Source organism: Ruditapes philippinarum, unplaced genomic scaffold (genome assembly GCF_026571515.1).
Source record: "Ruditapes philippinarum isolate M1 unplaced genomic scaffold, ASM2657151v2 ctg1276_1_1_1_1, whole genome shotgun sequence".
In the NCBI taxonomy this organism is placed as follows: Eukaryota; Metazoa; Mollusca; class Bivalvia; order Venerida; family Veneridae; genus Ruditapes; species Ruditapes philippinarum.
In genome coordinates this window covers 100,186-112,543 of record NW_026858480.1, presented here as the reverse complement: position 1 = coordinate 112,543, position 12,358 = coordinate 100,186, and the positions used below count along the sequence as shown (strand labels likewise).

The 12,358-nt window shown below is 35.0% G+C and overlaps 1 protein-coding gene across 1 annotated transcript in view; it reads right to left on the bottom strand.

Moving 5' to 3' along the window:
* Positions 1–3,315: 3,315 nt before the first annotated feature.
* The window catches only part of LOC132753289 (neuropilin and tolloid-like protein 2), a 64,506-nt gene continuing 55,463 nt past the window's right edge, over positions 3,316–12,358 (bottom strand). The window contains exons 6-9 of the mRNA XM_060743743.1: positions 11,962–12,107; positions 10,254–10,500; positions 7,183–7,302; positions 3,316–6,168 (exon numbers count right to left, since the gene is read on the bottom strand). Coding sequence (XP_060599726.1) covers positions 5,345–6,168; positions 7,183–7,302; positions 10,254–10,500; positions 11,962–12,107 — 1,337 coding nt within the window. The 3' untranslated portion in view covers positions 3,316–5,344. The remainder of the gene's footprint in view (positions 6,169–7,182; positions 7,303–10,253; positions 10,501–11,961; positions 12,108–12,358) is intronic.

Here is a 12,358-nt window from a genome sequence, read left to right as displayed (position 1 = left end):
TTTCTACGGAAGCGTCCTGGTGCCAATTTAACATGTTCTATAAAAAAAGAAAACTCCTACGTAGGACTTTGTTACTCCTACGTAGGACTTTAAAACTCCTACGTAGGAGTTAAAAAAGCCTAATTAGGAGTTTATAACTCCTACGTAGGACTTTATAAGTCCTACGTAGGACTTTATAACTCCTACGTAGAAGAACACTTATAAAGTCCTACGTAGGACTTTATAACTCCTACGTAGTTGATTAAAAACCTAATTAGGAGTTTTGGTTTAAACATATTTTATTTCGAACATTTTGTACAAACAAATTTATCATACAATATTGAATATCAAAATACAATGCTGAAAAAGGATCAGATCCGAAAGCATAAATGCTTATATAGGCCTTTTCCTAACATACAATTAATTACTAGAAATAAGACGGGTTTGAAAATGTTTGAAATATTGAATAAGAAGAGAAAATAATTATTAATACTAGTAGATTAAAGAAACATGAAGAAGTAAAACAGATAAGATAATGACCTACGAAACAAAAACATATATATGTGTTTATACCTGAAAGGAGTAGAAACAGGGACTTGAGATAGAAAAGAAGCATAACGTAATAAAAAGTGGAAAAAAGAGAGAGGAAAATCTATTCGGTAAGTAAACTGGAGGAGCAGTAGATGTAGCATAGACTATGGAAATCGTTTGCTATCTCGGATATATATTTGAACTGCCTGAAATATATTGATGTTGATGTTGTCACTTAAGTTTGTGTCGCCGTTAAGTAGTGTGTTGAGAGTTACATTACAGTAATCTGAAAGTGTTTGAAAAAGTCTGTCTCTGATAGAAGTGTATTGTTTGCATTCAAAGAAAAAATGATGGTTAGTTTCTGGAAGTCCACATTGGCATAAAGGTGTGTTTACAATATTTTTTCTGAAAAGATGGTGGTTAAGAGAACTACACTCTGTTCGTAGACGTGCATGGTATATTTGCCATTTTCTGATACCTGTATAGAAATATTTTGGACACTTTTTAATATTTCTATTCAATAGACACTTGAAAGAAGATAACGAAGGGGCATTTTGTATATCATCTGGAAGTTCATTCCATTCTCTGAGAGCTGAGGGAAGAAAAGCATTATAGTATAGAGAAGGTCTTGTATGTATCCCTTGTATATCGTTCGAATTTCGTAAATTATAACGCGAGGTGTCACCTACAGAGGGAGGGACAAGACTTGATAGGTAGTCAGGAGATTTTTCATTATATAAACAAGAATTAATTTATGTTTCTTTCTTCTACTGTCTAAAGATTCCCAAGAGACCTCTCGATGGGGCTGATGAATGGACACAAGTTTGGTAACACCAGAGACAATTCTTGAAGCTTCATGCTGGATTTTATCGAGTTCATCTTTTTCATATTGAGTACAATTAGTGTAAACAACATCGGCGTATTCTAGAATTGTAAAGTCATAAGTGTTCTTCTACGTAGGAGTTATAAAGTCCTACGTAGGAGTTATAAACTCCTAATTAGGCTTTTTTATCTCCTACGAAGGAGTTACAAAGTCCTACGTAGGACTTACAAAGTCCTACGTAGGAGTTAAAAAGTCCTACGTAGGAGTTATAAAGTCCTACGTAGGAGTTATAAAGTCCTACGTAGGAGTTAAAAAGTCCTACGTAGGAGTTTAAAAGTCCTACGTAAGAGTTTTAAACTCCTAATCAGGCTTTTTTATCTCCTACATAGGACTTATAAAGTCCTACGTGGGAGTTTAAAAGTCCTACGTAGGAGTTATAAACTCCTAATTAGGTTCTTTTTATCTCCTCCGTAGGAGTTATCTTTTTTTTTTATAGAACATGTTAAATTGGCACCAGGACGCTTCCGTATGGTCTTTAAACTTCATAGGATGATAGATCTCATTAAGAAAAATGCAGGTTACAAAAATTGGTACTCTGCACTTCTTTATTTTCTTCATTTTTTTCCTGGCCATAAATTCTCCTAAACTATTTTGTTCACAAGGCAACACATACGACTCGCGTAGTTCTAGTTATACATCACAACAGCAGGTGTCAAGTGTTGTGTGGCAGCCGTAAAAAGTTGCCCGGTACCTCACTTCAGTGCTGTTATTAAAAAGCACCACCCACCCCTTTGTCTGTTTTGGAATGGCGAAAATCCCCCCCCCCCCAGAAATATGAAGAGCGAAATTCGCAACCCCCTCGCCCTGTGTTGAATTTGCAGTATCAATAAAGAATAATTTTTTAAGCAAAAACAAAGCTAGGCATTATAATTTACTCGTTTTACTGATCATTTTACCTTTATTTTTCTGTCTTATATATATTTATCCTATAAATATATATGTACATTATTGTCCGTCCCCAAATTCTTAAGGTGGTGGTGGAAAATATTCGGTCATCTTGTAAAATTCTACCTTTGATGTGTTTAACTTTGGAAATAAGAAAACGTCGAGCGTAGCCCTTGCTCGGCGGTGGCTATTGTTAGATTTCCTTGATACTTGAATTTCTTAACACCAAGTTAAATGTTGATGCTGCACATCAAAGACACCGACAAATGATGTGAACAGTCAATCAGCATTGAAAATCGTTTTCTATTACAGTTGAATATCCGAAGCACAAATCAATTTTTTCTCAATGTTCTTGGTATATGCTCGTTGTTTTATAATTAATTTGCATATTTTTGTGTAAAAGTAGAACCTAATGCATAAATTCACATAGTAATGTCATGTCTGAAATGTCTGTCTGTTGCGACAAATATTGAAACGTCTGGTCAAAGCAAAATACATTGGATAACAAGTAAAATTGAAATGATTGGTATACTTAAAATAAATTCAAGACAATATGTGCCGAGAATATGTCCATTTAAATATTGGTGCGAATTGCATGATGTTCGAATGATTTTGAGGACGAGCTGTTCTGCGGTGGTCTCCCCTTACTGGCCGTAGTGTAACGGTGCGCAGAGTATGGCGTACTTTCTTAACGGTTGAGGGATAACCGCCTGCCCTCTCTGATAGTGGTCGTGGTTTAGGCTTTATAACTTGTAATTTAATGAATCGACAAGTGATATTGATCAAAGTTGTCATTCCTGGTTCCCTTAGTCAACGAAGACTAAATGCTAGCATACGGAGCATCATATTAAATTTGGCGACAATTTAAGGCGGAGCCGAACTTCAACAGAGGCGGAGCAAATGAAGTGAGTGGCACTGCCTTAGTCGTTTCCTCTCTCACAATCGACTATAGACTGGCTTATTGGCACGTTATTTATTAGGTAGATAAAATTAGATAATGATAAAAAGAATATGATATTCAAACATGGCACTATCACTTCAGTTAAACGTTTATTCTAATCCCCTTAAAGCTCTGTGACATGTTGTACATCAGAAAAGCTATTTTTATTAGAAAATTTGAAAACAGTGTGATTTGTTAAAACAAAACAAAAATACACAAAATCAAATCTAAAATTTTCCCCATTGCTATATGGACAAATGCATATCTACTAGACGTCGCATGCGCGCGGCGTCTAGCGGTGTCTAATAATAACAGTTATATAGCAAAGTACAAGCAAGAACTATTAATCTTATACCAATTTATAACACAATATACAAACACATTTTAAAAATATATATAATATTGATTTACTACATAATCTACTATGTTCAATTTACAAAAATAAACAACATATAAACAAGCTAATACACACATTTAGTGCACCAATAAATTCAAATTAGTATAATGATGTTAAAATATTCTTATCAAGACTTTAACACGTCCTGATATAAAATAGATTTGTTGCAACGAAATTGGTGCCGCAAGTTTTGATAGTCATAGTCACTGTTCACACTATAGATGCATATATTAGATTTGGTTATACAGTATGATACAAAAAATGGTCAAAATTGAAATTTCAGCATATATATTTTATATTTGGTGAAACAATAATTTCCAGCCATTCACAAACATTTGTTTTTTGATCTATAATGGGCACATTTTCCGTTAACATTTCAAATACTGATATAAACAATAGAAATGTATCATTTGTATAGTCTTATGAAATATTCTTTGAAAGATATAACATATTATAGTTCTAAATGATTTACATTTATATGATAAATAATAATATTTTGTTCTAGAACACTTTATTATATGCTATATAAATATATGTAATATCGGAACATGTATCTCACAATTGCCAAGAACATCCATATATAATTATTTCGTGATTTGTTGTAATGTCTTATACTAAATACTATCAAAGTAATTATTAATTGTACTACAGACCTTTAATTATAGACTAATTCACTTTAAATTTATACAAACTGTATAAAAATAGTAAATAACTGTACATCGGAGGAAATAGTGCTTTCCGTAGAATGATACACGATTCGAGTTCAAATGTGCAGTAACATTATCACGAAGAGGGCGAAAGGCTTCAGTGAATGATTACAAAGAATTAGTGACATACTAGTTGAATCATATTTGGCATGGGATTTTTTTTCTGTTTTATGTATGAATCATCTGTGTCAACTCGAGCATGTGCGAACAACGTGAGTGTACAGTTTTGAATTAGTTATTTTTGACCATATATAGCTTTACTTTTAACACCCTTTAAATTGATACAAATAACCGACGACAGGTTTTTATAAATGCTATAATATCTCACAAAACATATCATTTCGATTCTAACACGTTGCACATTGCGGGTGCAGCAGCGTATTGTGACCGTACTGATTTTGGTACTACATGTAGATAGTGAGCTAAAACGCAAATATACAAGATCTGTAATACATAGTGTCGTCTTTACGAAATCTCGTTTTCACGAAGTTTGTAAGAGTCATTTTGGGTTTGTGTCATTTTTACTTCATTTTAACTATGTTATCAACCTTGGTAAATAGCAGGTCGATTTTCGCAAAAAGCATTCTGCAACAAAAGCATAGGATAAGTTATATTGTGTAATTATTACACAAATATGTACAAACTATCTAGAAAAGAAACGAAATCAAAATCTTGTCACAAATCATCCGTTCTGCAACACTGATAACCATAAAGGTTCACTCACTAGTTTCATCAGTTTTAAGCAACATAACACACATCAAAGTGCATGAAACATCCATCATTTTATCTTTTCCCACATTATTCTCAGCAGTCTTTCCTTTTGACTTTAACATAACATGGGTGTTATGCTTCACTTTTATTATTGATACAATTATCACATATATCTCAAGTGATGTTGTGAATTTGAATCCTTGAGCGCAGACATTTCGCATGTCACATTTAAGTATTTGATCCCTTTGTTTTCGAACACCCCAATTGCTGCAAATTTACTAACAGTGTTTATTTTTTTAAAAATGATATCATCATGTTGTTTCAATCTCTCGCGTGAGATCTGGCGCCACATCAGCGTCTTGGTTTTTGAATGTGAGAGATTTAGCTGCTGGACTTCCAGTTTTATTATCTGGATTCCAACCGTAGCTTAATTCAGGAGACTTAATTCTAAATTTAGACGCCGGATATACGGTTGGTGATGGGTCGTATCTAAACTCCATTGTCATACCTGTATTCGGATGATCGCCTCCTTGTTGGACAGGAATCGTTTTCGGCAAGCTACTGCTAAAATTAGTGTATTGCTGTAATTTGGACAAGTTCTCTGCCAGGCTGGGGACACCTGAAATATCACCTTGGTAGTTCCAGCCGAGGTCAGGTGTCATTCCTGGTGGGACAGGATGTTGCTCAATAATTGTTGTAAACCCTGGACTGTAAGGTGATGGACAGCGGCTTGAATCATCATCAATGTTTTGCTCTAACTGTAGAAACTTCTTATAGGCGCTCGAATCAGACATGTGATCTCCGTAATCGCCTTCCGATGGAACTTTGCTAGAGAAGCTACCTCTGTGCTGCATCATGGTTGCATGTCCTGAAGGTCGAGGCAGGGAGTAGTAACTACCTTGATTATTCTGTTTGGCTAGTTGATGCGCTGTGTTAGTGCTGTCACTAACTGCCATTTCCAAAGCATTTCGTTTCTGACTGTCTTGTCTCTGAACTCCCTTCCGTTTCTTTTGACCTCGTTTGTATCGACAAGTTACACAAATACCAATAATTACAATAACGAGAATTAGTCCACCAACGCCAGCAAGAATAAAAACGATCAATGGAATCGTTTGAGACTCGGAATTTGACGCCTCTGAAATAAGTACGATATTAAAACAATAAGGAAACTTAAAGTTAGTCACCTTTCAATGATAGAATGAAATGAGAAACGTGAAATAATCATATGTTTCTGCCGCACGTGATATGAACAATAAAAGGTAATTATATCCAATCTTAAGTTTTTCACTGGTTATTTCCCTTTCACCAGTTTCAAATTTTAACAAAATATAGTATAATCCATGCTTATGAGCGAGGAAAATGCGAGGAGTTGGATAAAATAGTTTATTTCTTGAGTAAATCATGCTGTAAACCCTATATTTTCCAAAAACAGAAACGATTTCTCCCCCGATTCCTTAAAAATGTCGAAATGGTTTACTTCGTTTCGTTTGAACATTATTGGTTTCTACAGAATTCATTTAGTTCGATTATGTAGGAAGCTATAAGCTTATAGACACACTTTCGAATCCGTTCCTGGAACCAACCAGTACTGAGCAATGAGTGTAAAGTTTCTTGCTCAAGGAAACAACCACTTGCTCCTGACGGGGTTTGAACTCATGCGGCTAGATATCATAAGATTACTAGTCCGACGCGTTAACCACTCGGCCATGCCGCCACTTCACTCGGCCATGCCGCCACTACACTCGGCTATGCCGCCACTAGCTGTTTACACAAGGTATCTTCTAAGTTTCTGGTACTTAAATAGTTATTTTTGAAGGATCAAAACGATTTGTTTGAATATTAGAATATTTACACTGTAAATCAGATGGCAATAGATAAACAAGAACTGTCCGTAAGACAGTGCGCTCGACTATTCTCAGTGTTTGACAGTAAGAAAAGGGCATAACTGTTTAAAAGGTAACTCAGAGTTAGAAACCTGTGCCAATCATGTTTCAATATATACCCTTGGCTTCAGTAATATTGGAGATACCAACATGCACCAAAGTGTTACAGTGACACAGACACCGTGTTGTACCAAAGCTCTCCATATTCTCCTAATAATCGGGACAAAATTCAATAATGTACTAATGTGATAAGTTGCAGTATATACCATCAGCTCCACATCCTTTTTCGTCTAAACCACTTTTAGGACAGTTCTTATGTCCATTACATACCAAGGCCTGACTGAGACACATACCGTCGCAATGAAACTCACTGGAATCGCACGGCTCTGCGAAAACAAAAATTGCATGTTATTGTAATCTGAAGAAGACCATTAAATTTCTTATTAAACTTTAAATTAATGCAACTACATTTCAACAAGAAAAAGGAGCAGTCATTCGTTGCGTTACAGTTGAGCAAATACTTATGCTAGTACATGGGCTAAATTATTGTAAATGTACTAGATTATTCTATACAGAAAGCATGTACAAAAGTTGCTAAGATTGACTGAAACAACTAAGACTACTTTAAAAGCAAGACTGTCAGAGTAAATTGGACGGTCATAACAGGATACTTGGTTCAAGCGAGTGAAATGGTAAAAAATTTGACAAAATGGCTACCGAGCTATGGATATGAAATGGTTGAAAGCTTGACAAAATGGCTAAAGAGCTATGCATATGAAATCGTTGAAAACTTGACAAAATGGCTAAAGAGCTATGAATATGAAATAGTTGAAAGCTTGACAAAATGGCTAAAGAGCTATGAATATGTAATGGTTGAAAACTTGACAAATGGCTAAAGAGCTATGAATATGAAATGGTTAAAAAACTTGACAAAATGGCTACAGAGCTATGAATATGAAATGGTCGAAAACTTGACAAAATGGCTAAAGAGCTATGAATATGAAATGGTCGAAAGCTTGACAAAATGGCTAAAGAGCTATGAATACGAAATGGATGAAAGCTTGACAAAATGGCTAAAGAGCTATGCACATGAAATGGTTGAAAGCTTGACAAAATGGCTAAAGAGCTATGAATATGAAATGGTTGAAAACTTGACAAAATGGCTACAGAGCTATGAATATGAAATGGTTGAAAACTTGACAAAATGGCTACAGAGCTATGAATATTTTACGCCCTCACGTATTTTCTCCAGGTAAGTGGGTTTGTATTTTGATTATTTTTAATATGCCAATTCATTAAGGCCATGTTATGACACACTCGGTTATTGGTTTAAATTTTCTACTAAATACAGCTTCTAATTTGACGAAGTTATTGAATATTTAAACAGGTCATGTACATATATTGTGATATGACAAGTGACTCTACTCATTTATTCACATCTTATTTTTTTTTTAAAGTTTTTGAAGTTCAAATACACAAAAATATCTTGTACTAGCAAACTTGTACTTCAAGCAATTCTGGCAGCCGACTTATTCATATAATTATTGAATTAAAAATAAAACTGCAACATATTTAACAAAGATCATATAGTCACAGATATTTCATTGACAATTCTATATAATTGTATTATTTTACTTCTTTTTATAAATACATTGCATATTTATCATAGTTGAAGTATTTGTTTTACGTACAATAGAAAAACCTTAGTTGTAACTAAACTGTACGATATTCAGAATTCAGCAGTAAATTATTGGAAATCTCTCGGGTAAAACGTGGTTCGATATCTCGTGCTTCTAATCACCAGTTGACCAACAGCCGTTTTAAGGGCTACCTCCTTTTCTTATATTTTCTCAGGTTACTGTGCATTTAGGTTCTCATTTATTTGACTAAAGTTCAGATGAGGACGACCATATATGTTTCGCCTTCTTAATAATTCGGATTTCCCGAGAAAGCTATTTTTAGCCATGCAATATAACCGGTTTTTACAGATGGCATTAGAGGTATCAAAATACTGTTATCCGTGGAAGTTTAACAAATTGTTGATTTTTGTTAGAAAAAAAATGTTTGAAGCAATTTTTAACAAATTTACTTGAAATAATAGTCATTTCTATGGGCAAGTTTGTTTTGCCAGTTTATCTGTCGGCTATATGGGACAGCACCATGTTTGTTTTTGAAATCATGAAAATTTCCTACTCAGTATTGGTTTTCCCAGGGTTAAAATTAAAATTATGAAAGCTCGCCGGTTATTGGCTGTGTGAAAGGACATCAGGAATGACTACGTATTTGGCCACGGTTAGATCTAAAAGCGGAGCGTTATTAAGAGCTGGTTTTGATTAGATTGGGTTCTCATTGACCAACGTACAGTGACCTACTTTTGGCTCAAAATTCATATCTTTGGCTACCAAATAACTTGGCTCAAAATTGGCTACTCTAATGCGCTGCCAGTCTTGCAATAGTCGGAGCCATTCGGTTATATGTTGGTTCCCATATTCAAAGCCCGGTGCATTTGAATACGGTAAAACTGGTTACCAATTTTGAATTTGTCAACGGCGAGTAAAACGGCGATAGTTTTGATTTCGCCTGTTGCGTTGTTTATATTGTTGTTGAAGTTTTAAATTGACCATCGTCGTGGAGAATAATAATTATCTTCTGTGTTGATAGACAAAAGGATTATGTGAAAACATTAAAATTGGAATAGAACACATGGTGATTTTGAGGATAGGGGTGTGGATTTTTTTCAAAACGGTTTATATTAAGTTTGTTGATAAAGTACATATGCTTGGATTGACAAATATAAATTTTATTTGGAAAGCTCCACACCCCAAGTGTCTGTGTATTTTTACATGCAAATTAAAACATTTTTACAGTACTGACATAAACATATTGTGTCTCGTTTGATGAACTTCAACAACTTACATATGTAAATAGATGAGTAGAAAAAAAGTCACTTGTCAAACCACAAAATATGTATATGACCTGTTTATATCTTCAATAACTTCGTCAAATCAGAAGTTAGGAAGCTGAAACCAGTAACCGAGTGTGTCATGAACGTTGCCTCAATGAGAGGACATATTTAAAATAACATACAATCCCAATTACCTGCGGGCGTTATAAAATATTCATAGCTCGGTAGCCATTTTGTCAATATTGCACCTCACTTCAGATCCTGCATTTTGGTGTAAGATATATGTATATCTTCCAAATGTGGATGTATGGAACATTTCAATAAGATGCGCGATTTTAGTACAGATTTTGATAAGGATATGTAAGCCTAAATACAAGATGGGAACAAGCGGTACAGCATAAACATATAATACACTTGGCAAACATAAATTACCACGTTGTTCCTTCCTTGCAGGTCTATAAACAGTATATCTTGCAAACAAAACTGGTTTCTCGGACAGTCTACTGCCTAATATTCTCAAGTATACACGATTCGACTCTGACCAGTATTCCGGAACAGGCCCGGCACAGTAAACACCAGTTCGATCATCTTCTGTGGTAGTTCTGTCGTAAATTTCGATTCTGTTGCGGCTGCACTGTCCTTCTCTGAGCATGTGTAATTTAATCTCGGTAAGCAAAATCTAAAAATAAAAACATTGATCAGACAATATGTACGACAAAAAAGATATTAAAATTTTGTCTCGATGTGATATGAAAATTGTAAATATTAATATAAATTTATGCCTTTCGGTACAAGGCTTTTGTAAACACACTTTTGAATTTTGGTAGACGTTTCAAACACGACACTAACCATTACAAACAAGCGAACTTCAGTTTTACAGTATACGAGTACTGTCTATTACTTGAAGTCTGCATGAATTTTAAGAAATGTAAATGACATATTTCAAAATAAAATGATTTTATATTATAATTTGGAAGCAAATGTTATTTCTTGTAACGACATATCAGCGTAAAAAATTTCAAAACGAAAAAACAAACAAAAAACGAAACTAAAACGAAAAAAAAAAAAAAAAAAAAACCGGATATTGAAAAGGTGCGCAAATATACCGTGAATGGCTCGCGCATTAGCAATAAAAATATTCACGTGTGTGTAATTGAGTTTATTTATACTCTCCACCGGTTGCCCATATGGCCGAGTCCTCAATAAGAGTTTTAGAGGATAGTGCAACATACAGAAAGATGATCCAATTCCAGAAGCTTCTCCTGGTTCTTTAGGGTGCCAAGTGTTTAAGCACTCACACCGGGGACCTCGATTTAAAGTGTCTCATCCGAAAGACTCGTCCGAAAGACTGATTAGTAATTTTAGTTGGCCAGCCCGGGAATCGACTCAGCAATGTCAAAAGATTACAAGTCTCGTGCTCTAACCGACTGAGCTATGCGGGCTGGCTAAAACAAACTCACGTTCCGATGAAGTGTTTAAATATATACTGTACACACCGTATTACCTGCGCCAGTGATGACATATTGATGCAGTGATGACAGAGATCTAAAATTTACTAATTTGGTTGGTATATTACTGTCAATTGGCTCTAGACATTTCGACTCGTTTCTTCAAAAAAATAAAATATTTTGAGCCGATTACAAGTAACCTGTTTAAAATATCTATGGTTTGAAAATAAATGAATATGTGAAGGGATTTTGTGTTGCACACATTTTGGGCTACAGATGGTCATGCAAGCCATATGTCTGCTCAGTGTGTCTTCTCTCGGACATGTAACAAGCCTCAAGAGCATCCCGGTCGAAGATAAAATGCTGCCGTTTCAGGCAAAATGTATTCTCGATGATGCCTATGATGACAGAAAGGTCATGAAATTCTGACAGAAAATCAAGATCTCTTTTATATGGTACCAGGTATGAGCTAGGTAAATTTCTTTATAACATCGAACCACAAAACTACTCAGGAGTATCTCCGGTCAATCTCAAAGAAATTGTCCTTATTTGCGTAAAATCAGTATACCAACCAGAACCCACCTGTAGATATCAGTAATTTTTACATCGCTGCCATTCCTGCAGCAATATGCCGTCAGCAAGTGTGTTAACATGGTCAGATTTGACATATAAGCCTTATCAATATTTATTACCATGTGTCCACGGTCAGCAAGCATTTCCCACGTGCAATCGACAGGGTCTGCGATTGGATAATCTCTACGTGACGTATCTGCTAATGGGAACACTTTGGAATTGAGCTCCCCATCTTGGGCCATATTGTCCATGTATATCCGGCAAACTGAAATGATTCCAGGAATGTGTTTACGTTCGAAATTCTTTTCCAATGTCCAAGGGTAGCTATACAATAGACATCTACAATGCTTTGAGCAAAAAAAAAATCATTTCACGGTTCACGGTTAACATTATAATACGACTGACGATATGTTTAAATGAATTTGATAAACTACCTTGGATCAAATGTATTTATATCGTAAGAGAACGCTGCAGATGTTCACTCATGATTAAGATATATACCCTCTAGTTGCAAAC